Source organism: Papio anubis, chromosome 1 (assembly GCF_008728515.1).
Source record: "Papio anubis isolate 15944 chromosome 1, Panubis1.0, whole genome shotgun sequence".
Classification (NCBI taxonomy): domain Eukaryota; kingdom Metazoa; phylum Chordata; class Mammalia; order Primates; family Cercopithecidae; genus Papio; species Papio anubis.
Genome location: NC_044976.1, coordinates 200,334,328 through 200,362,090, shown reverse-complemented (window position 1 = coordinate 200,362,090; position 27,763 = coordinate 200,334,328). Strand labels below are relative to the sequence as shown.

At 39.4% G+C, this 27,763-nt stretch overlaps 1 protein-coding gene across 9 annotated transcripts in view; it reads left to right on the top strand.

Annotated features, from left to right (window-relative positions):
- TTC13 (tetratricopeptide repeat domain 13) overlaps nt 1-27,763 on the top strand; it is a 75,070-nt gene that overhangs the window by 35,507 nt on the left and 11,800 nt on the right. For 3 of the 9 annotated variants that reach the window (XM_031659263.1, XM_031659257.1, XM_031659253.1), the window contains 11 exons: nt 3,493-3,609; nt 4,878-4,988; nt 10,543-10,625; nt 12,623-12,764; nt 13,028-13,202; nt 15,636-15,792; nt 19,151-19,281; nt 19,823-19,955; nt 20,851-20,943; nt 23,581-23,664; nt 24,496-24,580. In XM_031659263.1, the coding sequence (XP_031515123.1) occupies nt 3,493-3,609; nt 4,878-4,988; nt 10,543-10,625; nt 12,623-12,764; nt 13,028-13,202; nt 15,636-15,792; nt 19,151-19,281; nt 19,823-19,955; nt 20,851-20,943; nt 23,581-23,664; nt 24,496-24,580 (1,311 nt within the window). Of the gene's footprint in view, nt 1-538; nt 632-3,492; nt 3,610-4,877; nt 4,989-10,542; nt 10,626-12,622; nt 12,765-13,027; nt 13,203-15,635; nt 15,793-19,150; nt 19,282-19,822; nt 19,956-20,850; nt 20,944-23,580; nt 23,665-24,495; nt 24,581-27,763 lie in introns of all 9 variants that reach the window. The other 6 variants (XM_031659252.1, XM_021931318.2, XM_031659277.1 and 3 more) reach the window with 4 other exon arrangements.

Below are 27,763 nucleotides of genomic sequence, written 5' to 3'. Positions count from 1 at the left end.
TTTTAAAATTATACATCTTGAGATTAAATTTGCGTGTATATTTAATAAAAAGTTACACATGCATTTTTAATGTAAAAGTAACATGCAAATGTTAAAGAGAATTTACCTAAACTTCTTAAGATATAGATTTATAGGCTTATGTTTTTGATAGATACTATCTTGACCCATTTCTGTTCCCCCATTGCCACTGGTCAGCATCATTTCACGTGCTGGTATCCACATACTCATCCACTGAGATTTGTTGATTCCATGTTTAAGTAGATTAAGTTTAGATAATATCCTGCCATCTGTGGAACTTGTGATAGGTAGCCGGGTCTAACATGTTATTGTTGTGAGTAAGTAGATAGACTTGAGTGAGTTAAATAATTGTAATATCATGACTGATTTGACACGGCACATCTCTTACACAGAAGTGAAGTTCATATTTATTTTTAAACAATTGGTTATATCGTTACTAAATTATTAGTTTTCTCAGAAAATCTTTTCAGCCTGGTTTTGAGTAACAGTATGTCTCATACTAAGCTAATGCCTTTTCAAGGACATTAAGAATGCTGAGCTTGCTCTGTTCGAACTGAGCCGAGTAATTACCTTGGAACCAGATCGTCCAGAGGTATTTGAGCAGCGAGCAGAAGTGAGTGTGGTTTTCTTTTTCCCTCTGTCGTTATTGGAATAGTTGAATCTCAATATTTTTCCTATCATTTTATTACTTGTAAATTTTAATGCTCCCTTAAAACTCTTATGTTTTTCTATGTAGGTACTTAATGCCTTTAAGCATGGTTGAAATTACTAGAAAACTATGGACCGAGTGATATTCCTGAACTAACACAGAAGAGTAATATTTAGTATGAAAATATGTGGTTATGATGTGTACTACTTCTATAGATATTCATTGAAAAACATAACACATATTTACTGTATATGTGACCTACTCTAGCAAAACTTGATATGACTGTTTGTCAAACTAGAATTCACAGCCCTTGGAAGTGTTCATTCTGCTGATGTGTATGTGTGTAAGCACTTACCTGTAATTCTTATGAGATAGACCTAGCTGCGTGGACACATAGATCAAGTGGATGATTACAGCCACATCTTAATGGAACTTGACATAGAGACAGATAACATGTGGTGAAGATGCCGCGTAGTACTGGCTCAAGTAGACACAGGAGGTGCTTCTTTGAGAAGAGAAGAAGGGGAATGTTAGGAGTGTTTGCTGAGGCCATCAGAGGAAGCGAGGCTAGAGCTGATGCAATCCCATGGTGTAGTGGGGACAAGATGGAGGAGAGTGTTCAGCGCAGGGAAGAGAGTCTGTACAAAGGCATTCTGTTTTATGTTTTTAAGTGAAATGTGTTTATTTTACTTTCTGAAAATAATAAGCTATCTAGGCTTGATATGTGTTACTGTATTTGGTCTGAATAAAACAACTTTTAATCACCTGATATGATCTCATGGTTGAACTAAAGAAAAAATTACTTTTTATTTTCTCTTTTGGGAGAGAAAACTAGTAAAGGAAGTGCTAAGGGTGTAAGAATTTAAAAACTGTATTTATGATATTTTTGTTCTCAAGATTATTGTGTCTTACAGTTCAGTCTCTTAAAGTGAATTTTTGTTTTGTTGGGGATTTGGCTTGAATAAAATCTTTCTCAATGAAAGATTTCATTTCTTACATCTTACCTATTTTGAATTGTAACCCTAAGGGTTAAGTGACTATAGTTTATCACTGCTTGAGACTTGCTGGTATTTAGTTGGTGTTTAGTGGCTAATTTGGTGACAACTTTGGTGATCATCTGCTTCTGGGAGAGGGGACTGATGCTTTTTCCCCTATATTACTCTGGTTTGTGTTAAAATCTGGTAAATCATGAATTAAATTAAGTATATTTAGGTAAGAATTATTTAACAGGTCTTTACAATTCGCATATCTAATAAAAAGCTACTGTTTATCAGAATGGCATTGGTAATTAGAAAAATACTTTTTAATTGTCTTATGTATAATAATATTCTCTTTTTCTGGCATTATTGGGCAATAATGTTACTACATACTGAATTTTCCAGCTAAATTATAACATACCATTTATATATGTCAGAAGTCATTTTATGAGAAATCTTTCACTTTCATGCTTTCTGAAATATTCTATATTTGATGAACATAAGTTAACTTTTTAAAGTTACTCATTATTATGCATATTGATTGTTGTGCTGGGATATGATAATTCAGTTATGTACCTAGGGGTTGATAAACTCAGGAGGGATGATTTTCCTTCCAAAATACAACCCCAGCCCACTGTGCTTTTTGAATTCTCAGGCTTATATTCAATTTCTTTCCTCTTTCTGAACTATCATGCTTACTACTGGTGGTAGGCCTGCCCGAATCCTCTCTCTCACTGATTTTAGAGTAGGAAATTATAAAATTTGGTAGAAATAACCTGTCTAATAAGGATAGAATAGGCTGGGCGTAGTGGTTTATGCCTGTAATCCCAAAATTTTGGGAGGCCAACACAGGAGGATTGCTCAAGGCCAAGAGTTTAAGACGAGCCTGGTCAATGTAGTGAGACCCCTACCTCTGCAAACAAATTTTAAAAAATAAATTAGCAGGGCATGATGGCATGACCCTGTAGCCTAAACTACTCAAGAGGCTGAGGTAGGAGGATTGCATGAGTCCAGGAGTCCGAGGTTACAGTGAGCTGTGATTGTTCCACTACATTCCAGCTTGGGTGACAGAGTGAGACCCTGTCTCTAAAACAACAACAAAATAAACCCTAATTTAAGGACGTTTATTCAGGATAAAGTGCTGGGACTTGATTGCATGAACACTGATACCCACTTTGGATTTTCTTATGTCTTTTTGGTTTACTTTTGCATTCTGAACTGTCTTCTGTATTTTCATGTTGCCTGAATACAACTGATTGCTGGCTCAAAAGAGCTTTTCCAAACAGGCTTGCAGATATTTTTCCTCCTACTCTGCAGATCATGACTCATGAGTTAAAAGTTGTTACACAAAAGGGCTTAAAGAGCATCTGGAATCTTAGAAGTTGTCATTCAGCTTTTCTTACCATAGAGGACAGAGCTAAAGTCCATGGAGGACTCTAATCTGTGTCCAATAATTTGTCTATTTTAATGGTTCAAAGTTATCTTTCAGGTTAATTTTGACATCTTTGTGTATATATGCCAAATTTTGATTTAAAAGGTAAAGTCAAGAAAAAAAAAAATCACATTGTAAGAAAAGTAACATCTGGTACAACCCAGAATGTGAAATAGTGACAAGGCAGTTGCTGCAGTCATAGTTCATCAGCCTCCTGCTTGACTGGACAAAGACTAGTGGCACCTCAGGTGGTTGACTTTGAACACCACCACATAGTATATGGGGTCAAGGATTGCAGCCTGCTGAGAGTAATTTTGTGAGTGGAGTAGGGTGAAGTGGAATTGAAGAGTCAAAAACATTGGGATTTTAGGGTTGGTCATTGGTATTTTTCCTGATTACATGTTTGGGATTTCTAGATTCTGTCCCCTCTGGGACGAATTAATGAAGCAGTGAATGACCTCACTAAAGCTATCCAACTGCAGCCTTCAGCACGGCTGTACAGACATCGGGGAACCTTGTACTTCATATCAGAGGTGACTTGTTTTTGTCTTGAAGTATTTCTTTTTATGATGATGAAAATTTCATTTTTCCCTTGACCTCAGAAAGTGACTCTTTGATAGATTTGGGCTTTGGCTGTTTAGTAATATATCTGTGTCATAAGAGTTATAGGCTGGGCGCGGTGGCTTACACCTGTAATTCCAGCACTTTGGGAGGCCGAGGCAGGAAGATCGGGAGGTCAGGAGATCGAGACCATCCTGGCTAACACAGTGAAACCTAGACTCTATTAAAAATACAAAAAAATTAGCCGGGCGAGGTGGTGGGCGCCTGTAGTCCCAGCTACTCGGGAGGCTGAGGCAGGAGAATGGTGTGAACCCGGGAGGCGGAGCTTGCAGTGAGCAAAGATCCTGCCACTGCACTCCTGCCTGGGCGACAGAGTGAGACTCCGTCTCAAAAAAATAAATAAATAAATAAATAAAAGTAAAGAATTATGAAAGCATTTTCTGTAGCTGAAATTAAACCCAGTGGAGCACATTAACTACTAAAAACATTTTCTTGTTTGAGCTGTCAGCAATAACTAATTCTGGACTGGCATTAAAAAAAGAGAAAGATAAATTTAGTTTGTGGATTGTATGTCAATCTTTCTTGCAAATGTCATCATAGAGAAGCAGGTGTGCATGTTGTCAATGTGATTATTAAACTTAGAGGTACAATTTGAATTTCTTTGGGTTTCACAACCCAAGAAACATACCCTGAACTAGCATGGCTTTCCAGACTCTAGCTTCTCTATGTAAGTGACCCAAGCCTAACAAGGTTGTCTTTTATCATCAGAGTGACATTTATGATTGCCACAATTATTTCTGTGGCTTGTAGTACTTTAAATAACAATTTTCTGTGCCAAAGAAAATATATTAAAAGAGTCTCAGCATAACACATTTTAATGTTAATCTGTGGCACAATTATTTTGGAACTATCCAGTATGATAAAATGCTAGTACCAGAAATTTCTCTAACAGATTATTACTATAATACTATTTGAGATAAATTTTTTTGTAGTTAAGACAGAGTGCTTAATTAAACCTTTGTGAGTTTTTCTCACAGTTGCTTTTCTTAAAAAGCTCCCAACTATTTGAATGAGTAGCATAAGCATTTAACCAATATATAGTATCATAAAATGTTTCCTTTGAAGCCAGAAAGGGTGGAGGATAAATTGAGATATTTTTTCTCTACCAGCCAAAAATTAGGAAATGTTCACATATCTAATAAATACTATTTTATTTTTCCCCCCACTCTCCTTTTTGTAGGACTATGCAACAGCCCATGAAGACTTTCAGCAGTCCTTAGAACTGAACAAAAACCAGCCTATAGCTATGCTATACAAAGGTTTAACTTTCTTTCACAGAGGACTTCTGAAGGTGAAAGTGTTGTGCATATGTGTACCATATGATGACTCTGCTTCTCTTTTGTGGGTGGGAGGAATTTCTTTTGCTTGATGGCTGATCTGATGTAGAAGGTAGTCTGAATCAGCATATTTATTATTTATTGAGCTTCTACTCTTTGCTGGGTTCCTGGAGGGAGATACAGAAAGAGAAAGGACCAAAGGTTAATAAGTGGGAGAAATGAACTTTACCTTTATAGAGGATACAGTTTGCAAAGCTTTTTCCACATATAATTTATCATATGGTAAACATACTCAAGAACATAATATAAACAAAGTGCTTCGAAAATGTAGATAAGAAAGATTCACTGGAACTGCAGAGTTAGAGAAAGTTCCAAAGAACTGGTGGACTTTGTCCTGGAGCTGGAAGACTGAGTAGGATTAGGGGGTGGAAGTGGGAGAAGAAAAGCCCATCAGGCAGAGAGGAAAGCGTGGGTGAAGACTTGGGGAGATGGAAATATGGGCAGTTCACAGAGTGGGAAGTAGTTGGGTGTGGTTTAAGGGAGATGAAGCTGGAAGGTCGGTGGAGGGCAGGTCCTTATCCTGGAGTACTGTGCTAAGCATTTTGACTCAAATTTGCAGGCCAGAGGAGCTATAAATTCTAGATTGCCAAAATGCATAGGTTCCAGCACTGAGACCAAATCTGTAATTTAGAAAGTCGATTCTGACAGCATGGTGGCTGAGGAGATGGGGGACAGAAGGACTGACCGGGTGACATTGTTTGGGTCTAGGTCAGTGGGCATGAAACTTGACCCAGCTCCTTGAGAGACCACAGGGACAGGTTGGGAGACCCTTCTGAGATTCACTGTATTGGTATCACTTGAGGACTGCCTCTCTGGGCAGAGGAGGTAGAGGGAAACAAGAAAGCTATCTGAACTGACTGAAAGTTTGGGCAGAAATGTGGCCTGTAGCCTGGCCCTTCCTCCTGCCCAGGCACTCAGTTCCATGTTCTGAGTCTGTGCGGGGAACCCACCATGAGAAGGCTTGTGCCAGAAGCCGGGGGCCTGGAACCTGATGAGGAGCTGCCTCTCTCACCTGGGCTTCCTTAGTGCCACTCAAGGCCTGCCACATAGTAGGTGCTCTCACAAAGGACACATCCAAGCTACCTGATGGAAGACAGACAGGCCTGAGAACGAAATAGAGTCAGCCTGCACAACTGAAAAGCGATTCGTTCTGATAGGAGCCCCAGAAGGTGGTACTTAACGAGAACTTTGAAGGCTGTGAAGAAATTCAGTAGTGTGTGGCAGGGATGTGTATTCTGACAGAAAGAACAGACATTTTATTATTGAAAGTGGTTTGAGGATCTGACATACATATATTTGGGTTGTGGGGAGAGTGTTTACCTGTGAAAAGGCTGCACATTGCAAATCCTCAGTGTTAAGGACAATGCCTGTCACATAGGAGGTGCTCAATACGTATTAGTGGAATAATGAATTTCAAGGACAGAGCACTGAAGTTGGTGTTAAAAGGTCTTGGTTTGAGCTCTTGCTCCAGGCTCCATGGGCAATCAGTTTCTCCTTCCACGTCTGTAAAGTGGAAACAATTCTACTTTCTGCCTCTTGGAGTGATCACGAGGATTCAATAAAATACTCCATGTGAAAAGTACTTTGTAAGCTTTAAACAGGAATCGAATATTAATTATTATAGATTATTTTATCTGTGAAAATTAAAAATTTTACAGATTCTAAAAGAAAACTCCCATTCCACTAAAAGCCAAACCAAAGGAATTTTGCAGATTCTATTTCATAAACCTCACATTCCTTTTGGAAGTATGTGGAGGATGCTCCTAATAAAGACCTCTCTCTCCCCTCAGGATTCAGACTGGCAGCCGTAGACTTTGAGAGCAATTTCTTAAAACATGCTTTGAGCAGCTGCCAGATAGACTTGTCCAGTTTATTTTGTATCTACCCTCTGTTCCTCTCATCTTCTCTGACAGTCACCTTAAATTTAAAAAATTCAGAACCTCAGTACTCTATTCAAATATCTCATGGAGGAGAAAAAGATTACAAATACAAAAAAAATACCAAACTATTCATATTAAGAGGTTGAAAATATTTTTAAAAGTAAGCAAATGCAAACGATTTCACTTTTAATGTTGTTACTGTAGAGCCAGGTTTTGGAACGTGGACGGGGCTCTTTGGGGTATTTGAAAATGAGAATTTTTCAGAAAAGAGAAACTAACCACAGTTCAGCACAAGAACTGAAATTCACTTTGATTTACTTTAGATCTGCGTGATAAGAACCTAGAAACAGTGCTTTCATTTTGAGCGTTAGAAGCCCCTCAGCAAACTAGTCCTACCAAGTTATTTGGTGCTCTGTCGTTTTCACCAGGCTCATAAGCGCAGCATCAGCAAGTATAATAGATGGGAACTCTTGCTTTGCGTTTTTATCGATCTGCTGTCTGAGGAGGTTAGAGTGGTTACTTACTGTCTCCTTCATCCCAACGGCATCCCCATGAGGTATAGGAGGAGTGGAAGGTGTCCCCGTTACACAGATTGGAAAACTGAGTTCATAGTGAAATGGCTGAATTAATAAATGAACTTTGCTTAGATTTTTTTGTTTCTCTTGTTAACCTTAGAGACAAGTATTAAATGGACCAATAAGTTTGAGCTATTTTTATATCCTAAAGGTGGTCTCTCTTGGCCAACAGCAATTTAAAAATTAATTAAGTGGGTGATTGCTTATTTACTATATGATGTCATACGTTAGAAGTATATTAGGCAATATTGCGAATTTTATGACTATCCAATTCAGGGGTTATATGAGGCATTTTGGATCTTCCTAGGGAAACAACAAAAGCTTTTCTATTGAATCCCATTGTTTTATCTATGTTATAAGGATATTTCACAAACCATGTGTCCCAAGCACCATCAGCCTTCACTTTGAGAGTTTTCTGAGAGTGTTCTCTTAGTTAACAAGGAACAGCCCTAGGGTGGTGGTTGCCTGTCAACTAGTAAGAAAGATGGGGACTGAAAATGGTGGGATGGCATTTGCCAAGCAAATTAATTCAGAGCCAGTTCATGTGCTTAGAGATTGATTCATTCAAACGTAGTTTCTTTGTTCCCAACGCCTTAAAATCTTGATTCTACTATGTCCCCTCTTTGGCAGAATGAGGTAGAGAGCTGTGCAGTGATTAGACAGGAACCCTGAAACCAAAGACTCTTAAAAGCTGAAGAGAAATCAGACTTTGAAGAACTGTGGCGTCCAAGCATGCTGTAAGTGGAGTGGGCAGCCCCCTGGGCGTCTCCACCTAGCTGTCCACAAGCACTCCAGACTTAACACGCCCCGATGGGCTCGTTATTCCCTCCTGCCCCACCCCATCCCCACCTGCAGCTGCCCTTTCTCTTGTACTTCCTTACTTGGTTAATGCTCTCGCCACCCACCCGAGCTCTTCAGCTTAAAAGCTTCCTACCCTTTCTTCTCCCTCATCTCCCATACCCAGGCAGCCACCAAACTCTGTTGTAGTTTGCCTTTCAAAATGTCTCCTGAGGTTGACCCTTCTTTTCTCTCCTCAGAGACAGTTTCTTAGTTTGAGCTTTCATTATCTCTTGCTCCAGCTACTGCAGCAACTCCCTCATTTGGCTCCCTGTCTCCATTCTCTTCCCTCCCTAGTCTGTCTTTGTTGCTGCTAGTAGTAATCCTCTCTAAAAAGTACATTTCCTGAGGTCATGCACCTGTGTGAAGCCCCCTAGTCCTCACTGCCTGCACAGTTTGGCCCAGGAGGCCCTTCCTTTCCTGGCCCAGCTTTCCACATTAGCCTGGTCTCCCATCTTTTCCCTCTCCCCTGTACCCAACCATGCACCCTGCACTCCTGCCTCACTAAATTTTCCACCATTTCTGAGTGATCTATGCCACTGTACAGTACTATTTCCCCCTCCAAAATGCCCTCTTTCTTTACCAAATTCCTTTTCATTCTCCCAAGACCCAACTCAATTGTCACTTCCTCCCTGAAGCCTGTTCTGTTACCCCAGGCTCAGTTAGTGGTTTCTTTCTCTTCATTCTCAGAGACTTACTTATATCTCTATTGTAGCTCTTAATTTGTATTCCAATAACCTGGTGACACAATTGGCTTTCTAACTAGACTCCATTCTTAGAGGACAGAGATAATGACTGGCTCATCCTTGCCTCCCCTGCACCTCACACTGTCTCTGGCACATAGTAGGCGCTCAATACATGTTTACTGAATTAAGAATATAGTGGTAAACTCTTAAAAGATCAAGGTTACACTGTGGCAAGAAGCCTAACTAAAAGTGATCTTTAACATTTCTTAAATGTTAAAGTTTATCCATTCCCATCTCTCTACCCAACCGTAGATGTTCAGCAGGAGTCCTTAATGAGTAGATTGTCATCCCATTGTTGCCTTTGAAGAGTTTGCACACCAGCCTCTCTTGTCCTGCTGTCTCCCTTTCAGAGAAAATCAATGTGCAGGGAATGAATGCCTTTTTGAAAGCAATTAGAATTGTACTGCTTTTGCAAAACAATTTTGTGTGCCTTACCAAATCATTAAATATTTATTGAGTGCCTACCATGTGCAAGGTATGTGACATCTTCAGTAGTTTTCTTCTATGAATTATCTAATCATGTGTAAAATTATCTAAAGTCAAGTCTTTTGCATTAAAGCTATTAGAGATCATGATGCCTTATAGCAGGTAACTTTAGTAAGTATGTCTTTTCCTTAGGAAAAATGTTAGTAAGCTATATAGTCATAATTTTTTTATTGCAGTGTATGAGTCACAGTGAAAAGTACATTTAACATTGGTTTAAGCCTAGGTTGTTTCTACTTAAATAGAATGGTTCATTTGATTAATAGTTTTCATAGATGGAGAGGGAGTTAGGCAGTAGCCAAGTATACCATGCATTTCCAAGGACAGCTTCCCAAAGCACAGCGCCTGCTTAGCAGTTCTCACTGTCTTAGCCTCAGACTTGGTATTAGGCAGATGGAAGCTCACCCCAAACACCTGCAACTTAAGGTTTTTGTTTTGTTTTGTTTTACTTTTTCTTTTTCCTTGTAGATCATGGGAATCCTTCAGATGGTGAATCTAGGAGCCTTTTTGCTTGTTTTATAAACAGTTTCACATTGGGCTTTCTTTTTTGTCTCTCGGTTCAATTTTAAATGTTGCCAGTTATGATTGTTTTAAATTATTTCACACAGCTGTTAGGCTTGCTTTTGGTCCTAGGGCCTTTATTAATTAAGGATATGATATTAATAATATGAAGGTGAAATGATTAGTATTCAAAGATTTAATGAAGTAGCTAGTAATAAAGTAGGTAAAATGGAAAGCTGATTTCCCATTGTAAAGGGGAGAAATTTAAGGCTCGTATTTTTCATAGTAATGCATTTGTTTACTGAAATTAAAGCCTTCTGACTTATAGTTTATTGCATTTTCTGCCTGTCTTTTTTTAAAGTCCTCCTATTTAAAAGAAAATCTGTCAGACTATGTAGGATATATATTTAAATCCTTTTACGATTTAAGTGAAACTCAATTTTAACAGTTATGCAAATGAAATAATTTTCTGTACACTTTTTACAGGAAGCTATTGAATCCTTCAAAGAAGCTTTGAAGCAGAAAGTTGATTTTATTGATGCATATAAAAGTCTAGGGCAGGCGTATAGGTGAGTAAAATAATAACAGTTGGGGTAGGAGGGAGGCTGAAGAGTGGGGAGACAAGATAGCTTCACATAATATTTTAAAAGAAATGATATTTCTTAACCAAAGGAGATGGGTATTTTGAATTGCACAAGTATGTATAGATTTGTTGATATTTTCTCTGGAATGCAGAAAAAAATAGTGTCAGAGGATGTCATGATGCACAGTATTCTCTCTTAACTTCAGTGTGTGTGTTGGTCTAGAAAACATTCGTCCTTCAAGGATTGTTGTTTTGAACAGTGGCATTATAAACTGTTGGGGTATAGATGCTGTTGCTACTTTCTTAGACAATAACTAAGGTAAATTTCCTATGATCTTTTTGAAAAGTCCTAGAATGAAGGGATGGAAAAGTTGTGATTATAATGTACATCTATTGAGAATGAAAAGTTGTAACTAGAACTTGGCTTCCTGACCCCATGCATTGCCCTGATGAATAGAGCTATTGTGACTTTTGGCCTAAAAAAAAAAAAAAAAAAAAAGTAGGCCAGGAGAGGTGGCTCACACTTGTAATCCCAGCACTTTGGGAGGCTGAGGCAGGCATATCACTTGAGGTCAGCAGTTCGAGACCAGCCTGGCCAACATGGTGAAACCCCACGTCTACTAAAAATACAAAATTAGCCGGGCATGGTCGTGGGTGCCTGTAATCCCAGCTACATGGGAGACTGAGGCTGGAGAATCGCTTGAACCCGGGAGTCAGAGGTTGCAGTAAGCCGAGATCATGCCACTGCACTCCAGCTTGGGCGACAGAGTGAGACTCTGTCTCAAAACAGGAAAAAAAAAAAGTATATTGTGTTATGAAAAGGAAGTAGGATGACATGAGTGAAGGAGCTCATGACTTAGTTCTGCCTTGGTCGTTCTGCAGGTATGAGTGCTTAACTTCTCTGAGCTTCTGGCTTCTCACTTGTAAAGGTGCTACAAAAGCTAGAAAAGAAAAATAGCGACAGAAAGTCCCTTTATTAGGTACCTTATTCTGGAAGGATTATATTCAAGAACTTATTTATCTGATAGTTTGCGGAACTCTTATACTAACTTGGAAAAAGTGTGTCTGGATTTGTTTGGGGTTTAAGGGATGATATTTATGCTTCCTGTCTCACAGAATTTTTGAATAGAAATTGAAAACAGATTTGAAAGCACCTTGTAAAGTGCTGTATGAATGTAAGCAGGAATTGTATTTTTTAAAAATGTCCATTATATATAGAGAATTCGGTATAGAACATTTTGAAGTTACTTCTATTCTTTGTAATATATAAAAGAATGAACTGCCAGGCTCTGTGGCATGTGCCTGTGGTCCCAGCTTTTCAGGAGGTGAGGTGAGAGCATCACCTGAGCCCAGGAGGCTGATTTCAGCCTGTGCAATGCAGTGAGACCCAGTTTCTAAACCTATTTAAAAAGCAAATAAAAAGCAGATTGATCCATAACAACCATTTCCATTCTGGAATGGTTACAATTCTAAAATACACTTCTTTTTTCAGAATTCTAAATTATATAATGATTTACTAGATTTTAAGCAAAGCAACTTTGGTGACCAAAAAAAAAAAAAATGCATTTTTAAGGCTATGAATTTGATTGAGAATGATGAACTGTTTATGATTATAATTGGTATACTTTTTTCCAAATGGGAAAAGTATGTTTTTATCCATATATTAAAATTTACACACAGTTCTTTAGGGTTTGGGACTCATTGTGAATAATCAAGGAGAGGGGTTTGAATAAGCATCTGCCTTTGGAAATCAGCAGATGAATTTTCCCTACAGAATTTCAAGAGCTCTGTGGTTATCCTATAAGCTGGTAAGATTTAGAAGTAAGTAGAATGTAATGTGTCAGAGGCTATAAAAAAGTAACAAAGGGAACACCTGCATCAAGGTATCTTGTTTACATATTGGTCCATAATTCTGAGGATAGCTTATTCTGTGTGTTTCCTGTAATGTCTATACTGTATTCATAACTATTATTAAATACCTAGAGAATTGGGCAATTTTGAAGCAGCCACTGAGAGCTTTCAAAAGGCACTGTTGCTCAACCAAAATCATGTGCAAACCCTCCAGCTCCGGGGAATGATGCTCTACCACCACGGCAGCTTACAGGAAGCCCTTAAGAACTTTAAGGTGAGCATCCGTAAATAAGTACACAGTAATTGGAATTCTTGGATTATTCTTCAGTGAAGTTTAGTGAAATGAATAGAGAAGGGGGACTGAGAATAGTGTTTCTACTCCAACAAAAAGAAAGAGAAGAAATCATTGCCCTTGTCTTATAGACTAGTTTACAGGTCTGGTTTAACCTGGAGGGAAAACTAATTCCGGAGTAAAGAATAAGGCATTTCAAAGTTTTCTTAAACTGTATTGATACTAATGCAGCATTTTGTCCTCAGCGGTGTCTGCAGCTAGAGCCGTATAACGAAGTGTGCCAGTATATGAAAGGGCTCAGCCACGTTGCCATGGGACAGTTTTATGAAGGGATAAAAGCACAAACAAAAGTTATGCTGAATGATCCTCTCCCAGGCCAGAAGGCTAGCCCTGAGTATCTTAAAGTGAAGTATCTCCGAGGTAAGTCAGAAAATCACAGAATTGTTGGATTTTCATGCTCAAAGCTGTAGAAATCATATTGCTTGACTCTTTTATGTTCCATATGAAACAGTGGAGTCTGAAAGAGGCTAGGTGACTTGTCCACAGCCACGCCTTGTCAGTGCTAGTGTTGAGACTAGATGTTTATATCTTCGAAAGATCAGTCGAATGCGTTTTCTACCACTTTTAAAATTTTTACTTTCTAAAGTTAAAACATTTTTTACCTAAGTTGAAAAGCCATATTTTGAACTAAATGTGACAAGCATCTGGAGTATTTGTGTCTCATCACATGTTATCCAAGAATACAGGAAGGGCAGGAAACTGACATTCTGTGAGGTTCTTACTGTTTTTTTTTTGTTTTGTTTTGAGACGGAGTCTTGCTCTGTCACCAGGCTGGAGTACAGTGGTGCAATCTCAGCTCACAGCAAGCTCCGCCTCCCGGTTCATCCCATTCTCTTGCCTTAGCCTCCTAAGTAGCCGAGATTACAGGGATGCGCCACTATGCCCAGCTAATTTTTGTATTTTTCATAGAGACAGGGTTTCACCATATTGGCCAGGATGGTCTTGATCTCTTGACCTTGTGATCCACCTGCCTCGGCCTCCCAAAGTGCTGGGATTACAGGCGTGAGCCACCATGCCCAGCCAGTTCTTACTGTTAAATGTGAACTTGGTATATTTGACTTGTCATTCCTTCATATCAAAATTCTCATATATTTTGGAGAAATATGACGTGAGGAAGAAAGCAAATCTTGCAGTTACCCTTTTATTAGTTGTAGTTTTACTCGCCTTTTATCTCCTGTCTCTGAAGATAGTTTCTTTTATTAAAGCCTACATTTTCTTTTGCTATTGTGAGCCCTTTATACCATGACTGTCCAAAAGAAAAAAAAATATAATGCTGTGTGTGTAATTTTAAATTTGTAGTAGCCACATTAAAAAAGTGAAAATCAAAGAAGTGGAATTAATTTTAATAACGTATAATTTTAAATTCAGTATATCCAAAATATCAGTTCAACATATAACATAATTAATATGAAACTGCTATTCATTAGATACTTCACATTATTTTTTGTGCTAAGTCTTTGAAATCTGGTGTATATTTTATGCTATAGTACATCTCAATTTGGATGTTAAATTTTCATTGGAAATACTTGATCTGAATTTAGAATTTATAATATTTATAGTTGAAAAAGTAGGTTCATATGTGCAAGTCATTTCAAACATACTGAAGTTTTCTAATGATTGAATCACGTATCAGTTTGTAGGTTTAAATTAATTCAAATGGTGAAACCCCGTCTCTACTAAAAAATACAAAAAAACTAGCCGGGCGAGGTGGTGGGCGCCTGTAGTCCCAGCTACTCGGGAGGCTGAGGCAGGAGAATGGTGTAAAAACCCAGGAGGCGGAGCTTGCAATGAGCTGAGAGATCCGGCCACTGCACTCCAGCCTGGGCGACACAGCGAGACTCCGTCTCAAAAAAAATAAAATAAAATAAAATAAAATAAAATAAAATTTAAAACTCAGTTTCAGTCACCCTAGCCTCATTAAGTATCCAATAGCCAGGTGCCTTGGGGCCACCTATTAGGCAACATCTTTCTTTACCCTGAATTACAATTCCCTTTTTTCCTGGTTTAGTAGAGCTTGCACTTGTGAATTATAGGCAGAAGGGGCAGGCGCTCTGTACTTTGGGTTTTTTCCTACAGTGCTTTCATAGAGATAAGCAGCAGTCCATTAGTCGGTTGGTGAAATCATATATCCAATTAATCTATATACCAGTTGACAGAGTACCAGGCTCTGTCTGACACAGAACTTGGATTCTCAAACTCTGGAATTGAAAACAATGAGATTTTTAGTGGTTTTCCTGGAAAGGTGATTAAAATTTAGCCAAAGTAGGCCAGGCGTGGTGGCTCACGCTTGTAATCCCAGCACTTTGGGAGGCCAAGGTGGGGGATCACGAGATCAGGAGATCGAGACCATCCTGGCTAACACAGTGAAACCCCGTCTCTACTAAAAATACAAAAAGTAAGTCGGGGGTGGTGGCGGGCACCTGTAGTCCTAGCTACTCTGGAGGTTGAAGCAGGAGAATGGCACAAACCTGGGAGGCAGAGCTTGCAGTGAGCCAAGATCTTGCCACTGCCCTCCAGCCTGGGCGACAGAGTGAGCCTCTGTCTCAAAAAAAAAAAAAAAAAATTAGCCAAAGTAGAACCAGACTGACTGACTTATATTTGACCTTGTTATCTCAAGTCAGTGGCAGGTTACCTCTATCATATACTAATAGTGACTTACTAAAATTTAGAAACTCTTTTTAGAATTCTTATAATTGAAGAACAGCTTGTTACAAAGTATTTGTATAGCAGTTAGACATAAGAAAGTTTCTTTAGCAGTATTTGGATGTGTCAGATCTCATTTCCTTTCTGCAGAGTATTCTCGATATCTTCATGCACACCTTGATACCCCCCTTACGGAATATAACATTGATGTGGATCTGCCTGGAAGCTTTAAGGACCACTGGGCTAAAAATCTGCCTTTCCTCATAGAAGACTATGAAGAGCAGCCAGGGTTGCAACCCCACATAAAGTAAGTGCTTTAAATGAAGATCATTTTTTTTCCCTTTCTCAAAACTGAGCTGTAAGCTGGGCATGGTGGCACGCTACCCCCTGCTACCTGGGAGGGTGAGGTAGGAGAATTGCCTGAGCCCAGGAGTTCAATCAAGCATGCTATCCTTGTGCTTGTGAATAGCCATCCATCACACTGCAGCAACACAGCAGAGACCCCATCTCTAAAAACAAAACAAAACAAAAAACACCTATAGCAAACATCATTTTAACTAATGAAATGGTAGATACATTAACATTAGCATTGGGAGTCAAACCAAAAAGCCCAGAATCAGTGCTTCTCTGTAATAGTGAACTATAAGTCCTAGACAGTGCACAGAGAGAAGAAAAAGAAATCAGTGATATGGATTAGAAAGGAAAATAGAAAGCTGTCATTGTTTGCAGATCACATAATTTTCTACAAAGGAAACCTAAAAGATCTACAAATTATAGGAAATGATGAGATTTAGCAAGGTCATTGTTTATAATCAATATACAAGAATCAGTTACATTTCTATATATGAATAACAAAAATATCATTTATAATAGTAACAAATACTTAGAAAAAATCTTACAAAATCTGTATAAAACCTGTATGGAGATCACAAAACTTAATTGAAAGTTACTAAGCAAACAAATAAATGGTGAGAAATACTGTGTTCATGGATTGGAAGTTCAGTAACATTAGAAGGCCATTTCTCTGCAAATTAATTATAGATTTAATAAAATGCCATTCAAAATCCCAAGTTTTTTTGAGGCACTTGTTGAGCAAATTCTGTAAATTCTATGGAAGTACAAAGGACCAAGAATAATTAAGATACTCCCAAAGAAGAGGATACTCAGGCTTGAAGGGGAAGGTTCTCATCCTACCAGGTGGCAAAACGTAATATAATAAGGAGCAGAATGGTATTGGTGCAGGGATAGACAATGTACTAAAGGAAGAGAATACATACCTTAGATAAATGGTAAAGGTGTGTTACAGATCAGAATGGGACTGGTCAAGATGTGGGGGTGGGCCAATTAGGTTATTTTATGGATAAAATAAAATTGATATTTGCGATGGCATAGTAATCTAATTCCAAATGGATGAAAATCTGAAGTACGAATGGCAAAATATTTTAAACTTTAGGAGGAAATATAAACGAAGATGTTTATGACTTTGGGGTAGACAAGGATTTATTAAGAAGCACAAAGCATAGATTTGAAACAAAAAGATTGATAAATTGGACTACATTGAACCTAAGAACTTCTGTTCAACAAATGACACCATAAGGAAAGAAAAATAAGCCCAAATTGAGTAAAGGTACTTGCAAACTTAATAACTGACCAAGAATTAGTGTCCAAATTTTCGAAGTGTCACTACAAATTTAAAAATAAGAGACAACCAATAGAAAAGTGTGCAAAAGACATGAACAGGTAATTTTACCACAGGGAAAACATGAATGATAAACATGAAGAGATACTTCATAAATTAAGGCCTCATGAGATTTTTTTCAGCCACTAGATGAGCAAATGTCACAAAATCTGATAATAGTAATATTGGTCAGAAGGGAGATTATGGAGAACTTTTATACTCCTGATGAGAGTATAAGTTGCTACAACCACTTTGGAAAGCAGTTTGTCATTATCTAGTGAAGATGAATATTCTCATACTTGATATGAGATTCTGTTCCTGTGTCTATTCAGAGAACTTTGTACTTGTGCACATATCTACCAGGAGAGACTTGAACAGGTCTACCAGCAGTATTTGTTCACAGCTAACACTGGAAATGAACCCAAATGTCCATCAACAGAAGAATGGATAAATGTGATACAGTCACAGTCACACAATGGGATATTATACAGCAGTATAAACAAATGACTCAGGCAACAATGTGGATTAATTTTTAAATGTAATGTTGAATAAAAGCAGCAAGTCAGCAGGCTGTGCTATTACATATTTTTTTCTCCCAAAGTTCATAAACAAAACTGTAGAGTATATTGTGTGTGTATATGTGTGTGTGTGTGTGTGTCTGTGTGTGTGTGTAACAAACCTAGTTTTTAAAAAGGTAAGTAAATCAGGAGCACAAATTTCAAGAGACAGGAGGATGGGATAGGAAAGCAGCATACAAGTAGATACAACTGCATGAATTACTCTAGTTCTTAAACTGGGTAATTTGACTTTGTGTTTTCTATGTGTCTCAACTATTAAATGAATAAAAATAATAAAAAAATTGATTGCTCATGAAGTTTTGTATGTTCTCTAACCACTCCTTTTTTGAGAAACATTTCTATGCACAAAAGTGTTAACATAGCAGGCCTATGACTGCTGTCCTTAGAAAGGACCGCTTGCAAGAGTGACCCTTGGTTGGTATCTGGGAACTTGGATTTCGAGGGGATTCCTACCACTCCCAAAACTAATAGGAGTAGTTCTCTGTGCCTAAACTGTTTGTTCAAACAACGTGGTTTCTATTGAACACGTGCTTTCCTTCTGGGTATCTGGAATTTGGGAACTTGCCAGGCAGAAGGTGTCTATAACCCTGGCCACTGAGTCTTTAATGAGCTTTCCTGGTTGGCAGCATTTTACGCGTGTTCACAACTAATTGCTGGGAGAGTTTAATGTATCATATATGACTTCCTTGGGAAAGGACCCTTGGAAGCTTGTGCCTGGTTTCCTCCAGACTTCTCCCAATGTGCTTCTTCCCTCTGCTGGTTTTGTTTTGTGTCCCTTTGCTGTAATAAATCACATGTGCTGTGATTTATTATAGCAAAAGGACACAAAACAAAAAATGATACTCACTATTGTGAGTATCATTATGTGCCAAGTCCACTGAGCCCTCCCAGCCAATTTCTGAGCCTGAGTGAGAGTGGTCTTGGAGATCCCCAGAACCACCTATAATTTAGAGTTTCAGTCTTCGTTATAAAAGCATCAAGCAGGTTGGCAGCTAAACAATAGTATTTCCGTGTACCATTCCAAGTATACTTGTTCTAATACAACTTGGGCAGGAGTGAGGAATGGACAAAGGGCAGAGGTTTGGTTGCTTGTTGAAAAAGGCAATCCATTCAGGTATGTATTCTGGAGAAGTTTACAAAGCAAATAATGGAAAGAGGTGTCTTCTGAATTGCACACTAGTTACAGTTTTCACTGTTACTAACCAGCATGTGATGGCAATTATGCACATGCTGTCATAAAGATTCCCTTTTAAACTGAGGTGTAGTTGGGTGCAAAGGACTGAAGTAAGGATTATGTGGTCGTAGACTGCTTCATTAGTTTTCCAGTGGAGGAGGTGACTGCTCTTCAGGTGGAATTGGATTGCCAAATATCTGTTGAGAAGTCCTTATCATGTACATGTTTCTTCCAGAGATGTGTTACATCAGAATTTTGAGAGTTATAAGCCTGAAGTACAGGAGCTGATTTGTGTGGCTGATCGTTTGGGATCCCTGATGCAATATGAAACACCTGGTTTCCTGCCAAACAAGCGAATACACAGAGGTATTCTGGAAACTATCTGAAAATGAAAATATTCCTGGCATAAGAGCAAGGGTGGTTAAACCGTGTCGTGTGTTTTAAAAAATTATAATTTATTGTACTTGTTCACATTCTCCATGTGATCAGAATAGAAATGTGTAGAGTCATTCAAACTGAATTCTGAAAGAAGACTCCTTCCATACTTGGCTTTTTTGCTATTACTGTAGTAGAGACTAGAATATAGGTCTTAAGTCCTTACTTAAAATCAGACAGCTGATCCAGGGAGCTATTTCCTTACTCCCTGTGTGGAAGAATGCAAACCTCCACTTGGATTAGTAGGAGGCAGAGTTGGGAGTAGACAAACTGAGCTGTCTCTAGTTAACTCTGATGGGTTTTAATTTTAGTAGGACCATCATGACCGAAACATGTGTTGGGTCTTCTTATATCACCAATATAACTGACCCTTTATGTGTTAACTATTGACTTATCACTGAGACTCTGTAAAGTAGGTGGAACTCAGTCCCTCTAAAGTATACTAACTCTTCTCGATATTCCTTTCTCATAGCTATGGGTTTGGCTGCCTTGGAGGTCATGCAAGCCGTACAGCGTACATGGACCAACTCGAAAGTTCGAATGAATGGAAAGACACGGTTGATGCAGTGGAGAGACATGTTTGACATTGCGGTTAAATGGAGAAGGTAACTAACATCTCAGTGAAAATAAACTGTAAGTCTTATCATTGTCAAATAACGTCAGTCTGTTTTAGCTAACAGGCTATGAACCCTGTTTTGCTTGCTAACACCAGGCCTTCTAAGTTAGGTTTTCCTCTCTAAAGTTTGTCAGAAATTGTTGGCATCTTTATTCTTTGACATGCACTTAACTAATATTTTCAAAATAGGAATTGATTGGCTGGGCGCGGTGGCTCATGCCTGTAATCCCAGCACTTTGGGAGGCCAAGGCGGGTGGATCACGAGGTCAGGAGATCGAGACCGTCCTGGCTAATACAGTGAAACCCTGTCTCTGCTAAAAGTACAAAAAATTAGCCGGGCATGGTGGCAGGCGCCTGTAGTCCCAGCTACTCGGGAGGCTGAGGCAGGAGAATGATGTGAGCCTGAGAGGCGGAGCTTGCAGTGAGCTGAGATGGCGCCACTGCACTCCAGCCTAGAGGACAGAGCGAGACTCCATCTCAAAAAAAAAAATAGGAATTGATTGTTGTCACATTTCCAGTCACCTGTTTACCTGAAGCATTTTAGAAACAGTCTCTTTGAAAGAACAGATCTATTACCTGTGGTACCTTTGAATGAACTTCACTGGACCAGTCCCTTTATAGTTAATGGTGTGCCTGGCCATGAGCTAGTTTAGAGTAACCTTTGATATTCGTTTGCATGACAAAAACTGTGCTCTGCTCCTAAACCTTTACCTTTACCTGGCTTCTCGCCCAGTCTAGCTGGAACATCTGTTTGGAATTTGTAGGTATGAACATCATATAATGGACTAGCTGTTGCTTTACCCCCACCTTTGCAAACACTTCTACATGTTTTATTTGGAATGCTTCTGAACACTTCTGGTTTTATAAAGGTCTCTGTTTTATAGGATTGCTGACCCAGACCAGCCTGTGCTGTGGTTAGATCAAATGCCAGCACGAAGTCTTAGCAGAGGTTTTAACAACCACATCAATTTAATCAGGTATGAAGCTTTTGTGCATCTTTCTTCTTTTCCTAGGAGTTTCTCAAGACACAGGCCATGGAGACCAGGAGTGACCCATTGCTCCTTTCCTGATGACTTTTTGACCGGGGAACATACACCTACGTAATCCTGCCTGCATTCCTTTCCTGTAGCCCAGCTGCAGAAAGAAACATAGTATGTGCCATGCTCCTTCCCCAGGCCCTTCTGTCTGGTATAGAGCACGACCGAAGGGTAGATTGCAGATGTTTTCCTAGGGCGTCAGTCTTTAAGGTGTCCTAAAACATCATAGAAAATGATTAGATGGAGAATATTACATTTACCATAATATTCTGTTAATAATACTACATGGCTCTTGACAAGTCTCTCGTTGTGGAGGAAAAGCTCCCTGTCCCACCTCAACACACAAAGGGTTTGGATAAATAACACTATCTGGTAACTAAGCTGCCATCTGGGGAGGGCAAGTCAGGTTGGCTGGAAAACTTCTGTTTTGTCCAGAGCCTCTGCTAGTTGGGGACATGGGTGAAATGCTCACTTCTTTACCCTTTCTTTATGTGCCCAGCTGCCTTCTAAATAAATGGTGAACAAATGTTAAAGAATATCAGTTTCAAGGGGACCTATATTATCAGCCCATCTTTTAATGAATTTAATTTTAGATAAAATGTATAAATATGGTAGTTGTGTCACCTCTAAAATGCTTCTAGTTCAAGGAAGCTGAATTAAGAAAATATTATTCAGGCCAGGTGCAGTGGCTCAAGCCTGTAATCCCAGCACTTTGGGAGGCCGAGGCGGGTGGATTATGAGGTCAGGAGATCGAGACCATCCTGGCTAACACGGTAAAACCCCATCTCTACTAAAAATACAAAAAATGAGCCCGGTGTGGTGGCAGGCGCCTGTAATCCCAGATACTCGGAGACTGAGGCAGGAGAATGGCTTGAAGCCGGGAGGCGGAGCTTGTAGTGAGCCGAGATGGTGCCACTGTACTCCAGCCTGGGCGACAGAGCAAGACTCTGCCTCAAAAAAAGAAAAAGGAAAATATTCTATACACCTTTGACATTTAAGTTTGGGTTTTAATGGAAATATAATTTGTATGTATATATTTTTTTAACTTCTAGAAAACAAATTTATTTTCACCTTGTGACTTGTATATTCCTGTTTCTCATGGAATAATTTGTGGTGTAGATAGGTAGACTCAAGCAACTAACTTTAATTGAAGACTACTGTGGATCAGCCAGTGTGCTGTGTGTGCTGTGTGATGGGGATACAGAAGGGAAATACAGCCCCACCTGCCAAAAGCTCACAGCAGACAGACCAGCAGACAACTTCTATGCAGTGTGTTAAGAGTGAGGTGATCACATGCACAGGATGCCATGGGAACCTGGAGAAGGGGTGCCTGATTTAGCCTTCTGGTGCTACCAGAGCTATTTGGAAAAATGGAAAACAGAGAGGTGGGGTGATTAACATGGACCAATGGATGAGTTAGGTATGGTCAGAAAACTGTGACTAACTTGTTATGCCTGTTAGTGAGTTTGCAATTAAGGGAGTATCAGGAATTGAGGCTAGAAAGATAGGCAGAAGTCAGAACATAAATCATTCTATAGTCCAAGCTAAGGAATTTTTTCCCCTGAAGACAATGGTGAGCCATTCAGAGATTATAAGCAGAGAAGTAACAGGAACAGATTTACACATTGGGACGATCACCTTGGCAGCAGATGACAAAATAGATTGGAGAGGAGGCAGGAACCTCGGAGGTAAGGGAGGAGGTTGGAAAATTGTGTAGTTGTTCAGGTGGACAAGTGCAAAGGTCTCGAAAGCTGTATGGTAGTGAGTTGGAAAGGAAGAGCTAGACTCTTAGAAGGTAGAATCAGGAGCACTGGCAATGGGCTGCAATCAGAGAGGGCATGGAGTTAGAGGAAGGCCACCTTCCCTCTCAGGTACATGGTGGTTCCATTAGGCAAGAAAGCACCAGAATGAAAAGTAGGTGAACACATTTAGTGGGGAGGCTGGGAGAAGTGTGGGGTGCAGGAGGGAATTCTTACTTGACAGTAACCTTTGAGGTTTGGGATGCCTGGTGGGAACCCAGGGAGTGATGTCCTGGGAGCAGTCAGCTGTGTCATGTGACTCAGCATGTTGGCTGAACATGGAGTTCTAGGAGAGAGTGTGAAAGAAAAAGATCAGAAGGGATAGAAATGTGAGGAAATGAATATTCAGAGTGGGTAGAGGAAAGGAGACTGCTAGTGAGCTGGAGAGCAAGACAGGGTGTTCGATAATGCTGTTGGGAAAACGGAGGAGGGGGCAGCACACTGCCCACAAGTGATGGGGTCCGTCAGAGGACGCTGATATGAAAGTCTGAAGCTCACTTCAGTGCTGGGGGATTTGTCTTCCCATTGTGACTGATCTGGTGCCGAGTTTGATGGCTCTCCTGCCAGGATAGCCCCCGTGAGCTGCCAGGCGGTCTTGCTAAGACGGCGCTTTGCTTCTCCACTCATTGACTATGAACAAGTGAATTTCCCAGACTTTTTTTTTCCTACATTATTCTCATAGTTTCTTATTTTTTTAAAATTAACTTTGAAATTAGATGTTGGCTTAAGCATATTCTTCTATAAAAATATTCTTAATTTTATTATTTTTGCCTTACAGGGGTCAGGTGATCAACATGAGATACCTGGAATATTTTGAGAAAATACTTCATTTTATTAAAGATAGAATTCTTGTTTATCATGGGTAAGCCTTTAATTTTCTCCTTCTTAGTAATGAGTTGATTTCATGTATTTTATATTTGTTGTACTTTTGAAACTTGAGAACTAAGCCTGTTGACAGGCTAAACAAGGTCTATCAAATTTTTACATAGTGTTTAGAATCATAAAGGCTTTCATAATCACTTTCTTTTTAATAACTCTACAAAATCCATAGACCTCAACTGAAGTGTTTTTAACTTTATATGCACTATTGTGACTTTTCTAGTCTCTTTCTTCTATAAAGCAGGATGTTTCTTTGGATTTATCTGTTAGGCATTTCACCTTTAATACTTATTCTCCTTCACTTGAAAGGCAGGATGGTATAGACAAAACAGTGAGCAGAACACTAGGGGAAAAAGATCTGAATGCTTAAATATCACCAAGTAAATATAAAATTAGTGGGAAAACCTAGCAGAATACTTTCATTTGAGCAGCTTTAGAAAGGAAAAAAGCAAAACAAAACATCTACATCTAATTTTAGAGCTGGAACAGGAAAATCAGGGTTTCAGAATCAAACTCATAACCATACATGTTCACACAAACACTGGCTGTTGATCCATTCTGCTTTTTCCTGTTTTGCCTTCTAAATGTTTCCTTAATTCTCATCTGCTGCTGTTTCCTTAATTTTCATCTGTAGTACAAAACTCATTAGAATTGAACTATCCCATTATTTAGAAACTTTATTTGTGGCCTACCATTTTGAATATTAAGCTACTCAAAATTGAGGTCAATTTATTTAACTTAAAGATAATAGCATGATTAATTATTACAATTCTGCATTAATCTCAGTTGCCATCTCTCTCTGTCTCTCTTTAAGAGCTAACAATCCTAAAGGATTGCTGGAAGTTCGAGAAGCCCTGGAAAAGGTACACAAAGTAGAAGACCTTCTTCCAATTATGAAGGTAACTTTAACATCAGCATGGCAGTCCATGTTTTTAGAGGAAAAGAAAACCAACAGCACTTTTTAAAAAAGAATTCAGAATTATTAAATGCTATTTGAAATCACTAGTATGAACACATTCTGAAAAATAACCAAAATAAAAGAACATACAGGCATCAGACTCAGCTTGCGAGGAAGCAGTTAATATAGAAAAAAGAAAACTTAAAAATACTTATAATTGAATTCTGCTTCTGGCCACAGCTGAGTAACTGGTACTCAGCTGCCCTTCTACATGATTGCAGTTATAAAACTGGACAAAATATAAGTCAGTTATTTTCAGGCACTGGCTCATTACAAGACTCTGAACCTCACTGTCACCCCTGGTTTCTACTGGGAGTATTTATTAGACCACTGCATGGTAATGTGGAGCCCAAGCAGAGTACAGTGGTCTTGCTAAGCTAAGGAGGTAGAGAGTGGAGTTTGGGTCTGCCAAAGTGGCTGGAATTTGCAGAGCAGAGTATAGAAGAGAAGGAGGCCATGTAAGCTGGGGAGTGTTCAGGGGTCAATGTGAGCACTCCTTTTCATGCTTGACTAAGACCTTGATCATGAACATGCAGTGAAAGACCGTGAGAGGCTCAGCAGAGAGTAACTGCTGTGGGGAAGAAAGCTGAGCAGAGGTATCAGAGGTGTATGTGCTGAGAGACATTGGAGTTTCAGCCTTGCCAATGTGGATGGATCCTGTGAACACCTCAGGCGTTTAGTTAAGACCTCAGAAAGGACACGCTGTAAAAGTAAGACCACACTCTACAGTAAGGCCCACAACCTAGGACTGAGAACCATTTCTAAATAGACTGCCCTAACAAAGAATGAAACTAAGTCTAAAGGATTAAATGGATCTGCTAGTGATTTTACTACCTGTCAAAACTCAGTACCCTTTAAAGGAAGGCAAAATAACCTATACTCTTTAATTACTAGAGAAGTAAATGCCATTGTTTGAATGTGTTCCCCCCAAAATGAATGTGTCGGAACGGAATCCTCAGTACACACATGTTGGGAGGTGGAGCCTAATGGGAAGTGTTTAATGGCAGAGGCCTCATGAATGGATTAATGCCGTTATAAAAAGGGCTTCGGGGAGTGACCTCTCTTGCCATTCCACCTTCCGTCATGTGAGGCAGCAGTAAGAAGGCTCACATCAGATGCTGGCACCTTGATCTTGGACTTCCCAGCCTCCAGAATAAATTTCTGGTTTTGTTTTGTTTTGTTTTGTTTTTGAGACAGAGTCTTGCTCTCTTGCCCACATTGGGTGACAGAGTGAGACCCCATCTCCTTAAAAAAAAAAAAGATAGTATGATCCAGGTATACCAGGCAAGTGCTAATGAGAAGAAAAGTATGTGTGGCAATATCAATAATGGAAACATTTGAATTCAATGGGAAGAACACTACAAGGGACAGAAATTATTTGACTAAAGTATAATCCATTAAGAAATTATAACTGTGTGAACCTTTCCTCCATCTAGGAGTAAAACTACCCCAAAACATTCCAACAGCAGTTAGAATTGCTTTTCCAATTAGTGATTTGAACACTAACATGGAACTTCAGTAAATGTTTTCCTTGTAGCTATAGTAGATGAGATTGATTCATGTAAAATTTAGGAAATTTGTATGAATAAGCAAAGTGTGTCCATTTCTAAGGAATACCGAGGAAGTAGCATGTCATGAACAGAGGTGAGCATCTGACCCAGGACCCACATCTGCCTGGCTGGGTGTGGATGAGCCTATTTTACAGTTATTCCAGGTTTTTGTCTGCTGAAGACCAAATATTCTGGCCAGACCTACCTTGGAGAGTTTATTGTGAGGGTCTGATGCACTAACACAGCGGCCCTCAACCTTCTCAAACTCACTGTGTTGACTCAGTAAACATGTTCAGATGCCCCCTTTACTTACTCTTTTATTGCACTAGGATGAACTTCATAGAGAATATGTCTCACCTACTAAAAAATGTCCACGCAAAGTCATCTCAGTATCTCAGTTCACACAATGTCCACACAGTGTATCTCAGTATGTGGAAATTCGGGCATGCCTTCTCTAGAAGCCGGAAAGCAGCAGCCAGTGCTTCACACCTGCACATAAAATCATGGTGAATGTGACAGTTACAAGTCCGTCAGCCCCATATCTGTGAGTTATTTGGTGAGCTACGTTGTCATTCGCAATGTGGTTTTCTGAAATGGTAAACCACGCTTAGCAAAGCTCCAAGCTATATATAGTATACTCCTTAATGTATATGCTATTTGCATTCCTGGCAAATTCAGTGGTATGAAAACTTATAATAAATAATCAGTGTTTAAGTGCAAAACAGTCTGGTTCCAGGCCCACATATTGATTAAATGATAAACATGTTCTTCATCTACATGAAAATCCAGTGGGACATTAGAAAATCATACATTATGTGTGACAATCCCCTGTACTGTGGGACATATAGTAATCTTGGCTCCCAACTCTCCAATCCCTGTAACAATCAGTCTCCCATAAATTCCCTCAGTGCCCCACAGGGGGCAGAATGGCTTCACCACAGGCCCTGAGATGTAGCATATAGAAAGGAAACTGGAGTGTGTGCGAGGGCTCTTCAGCTGCCTTCTTGTGGGTATTCTAGTCAGGCATTTAGATGTCCTGTGGTATTAGGCAGAATACAGCATCAGCTTAGGGAGATTTTAATATTTTATATGTCTTTGTTTAAGAAGAAAAACAGAGTGGGCTACAAGACTAGTCACTTAGCATGCAGCCGGAGAGACGCGGCATCGCCAGTCTCAATGCGCCTCTTGGTGTGAAGTCCCAACTGTTTGGAAGATGTAAGATGTTTGTTCTCTGTGGTGCGATGACATTCCACTTCAGCATTATACATCCAGCTTTTACCCAGGATTACGGATATATTGGTACTTTGCAAGGCACACACAGCGGAATATACAGCAAGATATCTCAGTGTTTAAAGTGCTTGGTGAAATGCACCAGGTCAGCTTCCACTGAAAGGCACAACGGTGCTGTTGATGAAAAACCAAGTTAACGTGTATGTCAGCGCCCCCTAGAGGCGGTTTGTTAGCAATTAACGCGGACTGGAATTCACCAAGGCCTTTGGGCCCACATTCCAACTCTGCGGCTTCCCTGCTGGCTGGGACTCAGCCAGACTTTGCCTCACCTAGTTCGTTTCTCA